The 3,192-nt window shown below is 29.4% G+C and overlaps 1 protein-coding gene across 1 annotated transcript in view; it reads right to left on the bottom strand.

Moving 5' to 3' along the window:
* ccdc138 (coiled-coil domain containing 138) overlaps positions 1 to 3,192 on the bottom strand; it is a 15,814-nt gene that overhangs the window by 1,579 nt on the left and 11,043 nt on the right. Inside the window, exons 9-10 of the mRNA XM_016553234.1 lie at positions 2,604 to 2,780; positions 175 to 313 (exon numbers count right to left, since the gene is read on the bottom strand). Of these exons, the coding sequence (XP_016408720.1) occupies positions 175 to 313; positions 2,604 to 2,780 (316 nt within the window). The remainder of the gene's footprint in view (positions 1 to 174; positions 314 to 2,603; positions 2,781 to 3,192) is intronic.

Consider the following 3,192-nt stretch of genomic DNA (forward strand, 5'->3'; position numbering starts at 1 on the left):
CACACACACATACACACACACACACACACTCACACACACACACACACTCACACACACACGACCTGCGGCTGATCCCTGACGTGAAGCTCCAATAGGAGTGTTCCAGTGAACTCACTGCTCTCAGATCTGTTCAGAAAGGCCAAACTGAGCTAAAGAGGCTCACAGATGACTGACCGGACGCTGGAGAGCTTCTGCAGCAGCATCAGCATCTTCTCCAGCAGCGGCGGCTCCAGACGAGGGTTACGGAGGAACAGCGAGGCGCAGCGGAAGAAATCCTCGGAGCTGCACTGATCCAGAAAAGCCGACAGCGTTCCTGCTGGACAGAGAAGTGTTAGTCTGAGATTCAGAGCCGGAATATCAGCTTAGAAAACATACTGATTCTATTTCATTACACAAAACATAACATTAACAAGACAGGCATTATTTCTACAATAAAACAATAACATTAATATTAATGCTTAAATTAATTTTAATTCTAATATTAATTATTGCTGATTAATATTAATGAATAATTTATAGTAATTATTAAACTAATTAATATTAATGCAACACAGGATTTCTATATAAATTTGAATATTATTAATATTACAATGAATAATATATTAAACAAAAATCAATAAAAAAATAAATGAATAAAAATGAATAAATCAAATTTGATTTAAATAAATAAGTAAAATAAATACATTTGATTAAAATAAATATATTAAAACAAATAAACAACATTGGATTTAAATAAACAGAATAAAAAAGTACTTGGCAATAAAGGTGATTCTGATTCTGATTAAATAAATGTGATTGAAATAAATTGATAAAAATAAATACATAAAATTGTATTTAAATAAATATGTTTGAAATAAATACATTGATAAAAAATTAATATATTAAATTGTAATTATATAAATAAATGTAAATGAATTTATCTGATTTAAATAAATAATAAATTTATCCGGAATAAATTAAATAATAAATTAAAATAAATACAGTTTAAATAATAAATAACTACATCAAAAAACATTTTAATAATTTTTTTAAACAAAATGAATTTGATTAAAAGAGATAAAAACATAATACAATTTTATTTAAATAAGTAATAAATTTGACTAAAATAAATAGATTAAAACTGAGACTGGGCTGATATTCTTTCAAAAGAAAGAAAAGTCACACAACGTTCAGAAGAAAGAAGGCTTTGAACGACGTGATGGAGATGATTATCGGGGGCACTATCACTTTAAGAAACCAGCTACAAACTACACGCTAAACATTACAAAATAATTCCACTTATTGTCTTCTTTTAAATATGCATTAATAAATGCTGCTGTGATCAGATTAGCATCACACATTATCGTACTTTTTACTTTCTTATTAAAAACTTGCAAGTATCTATAAAAACCCTGCTTTTCTAATCCAAATGTGTCTGCCATGGCCTGCTAACTCAAGAAATTTCCATTAGAGGTGACTGACTGTAATTCCTCTCCATAAAAATAATCCACATCCAGAGGCAATGACTGAAAAGGGTACAGTAACCATGGTAACGCTGCACACACTAACAGCTGCATCCAAAACACACACAGACTGTGATGGGAATTTAATTAAACCCATTATTAAACCACAAATTAAATAAACCGGCGGAACTGGGTCTGGCGTCCCATAATAAGGTTTGAAAAATGTAAAAAATAAATAAATAATAAAAAATAAGTTTAAACTAACTAAATTTGACAGAAAATTAAATAAAAAATGATTAAAATAAATAAAAAAATAATAATAAATTTTATTTAAATAAATACATAAAAACATTTGATTAAATGAATGAAAATGAATAAACAAATCAAATTTGATTTAATAAGAAAAATTAATTAAATTTGATTAAAATAAATAAAATTTGATTTACATAAATATACATTTGAATAAATGATTAAATAAATATGACTGAAATAAATCAATACAATTTGATCTGAACAAGTAATAAATTAATATTGAAACAAATAGATTCAAATAAATAAATATAAATGTGATTAAAATAAATAAAATGAAAAAAATTATTTAAATAAATAAGTAGTTTAAAATAATACAATTTAATTTAAATAAATAAAAATTTAATAAGTTAAATACAACTTTTTACAAATTAAAACATTTAGAATAAATAGAAAATGAAGCATGATTTTTTTTTTAAATTAATAAACGAATAATGATTTAAATAAACAAATAAACAAAAAACATTTGATTAAAATAAGAAAAGATTTAAATAAATATAAACATTTAGATAAAATATAAATAAAATGTTATTTAATAATAATAATACATCTAACAGGACACTACAATAGTGAGTAGGAAAAAGGTGCAAGGATGTAATGAAATATAAACTAAATATTTTCCAATAATATTTTAGACAAAATTATAATATTTATTTTTTACAGTACTAATTTGTAAGAATTTAAAAATGATGGGGCGGAGTCACACAAGTAAATATGGGGAAAATATCGGTAAAACCGATTATCGGCCAATTTGAACATATCACATGATCAATCAATGGTCATATTTAGGAGTCCGTTTAGCGGAAATCCCACAACAGCATATTCTGCGCTCATGAAGAAAGAGTCTCTCACGTGATTCTGAGCTCATCTGCAGCAGCACATCCAGCGACGGAGCCAGAAGAGCGGGACTGGCAGATCTCAGCAGAGCCAGAACCACCGGCAGAGCCTGGTACTCCAGGAACAGAGCCTGCCCTTCATCGGAGCGAACCGCACAGGACAGCACCTCCACAGCCTGAGCCAGAACATCCACTGCACATCAGATATAATTACACACAGACACACCATCAGAAATCTACTGTTGCATGATAAACACACTCACAATAAACCAGCTTTCCACTGCTCACTGACACTTACAGATTCATATTCATAACAGCCGAATAATGATTACAGGAATAGTTCACTCACAAATGAAAATCTGCATCCGAGTTTGTTTCTTCGTCAGGTTTGGAGAAATGTAGCATTGCATCAGTGTCTCACTGCAAGTGAATGGGTGCCGTCAGAATGAGAGCTGATAAAAACATCACAGGTAATCCACAGCACTCCAGTCCATCAGTTAACATCTGGAGAAGACAAAAGCTGAAACAAATCCAGCATTAAGACGCTTTTAACTAAAATACATTGAGTCCATAATCCATAATAACACTTCCTCCAGTGAAAAAGT

This window comes from Sinocyclocheilus rhinocerous, unplaced genomic scaffold (assembly GCF_001515625.1).
Source record: "Sinocyclocheilus rhinocerous isolate Xijiao unplaced genomic scaffold, SAMN03320098_v1.1 scaffold3693, whole genome shotgun sequence".
NCBI classification, from domain to species: Eukaryota; Metazoa; Chordata; class Actinopteri; order Cypriniformes; family Cyprinidae; genus Sinocyclocheilus; species Sinocyclocheilus rhinocerous.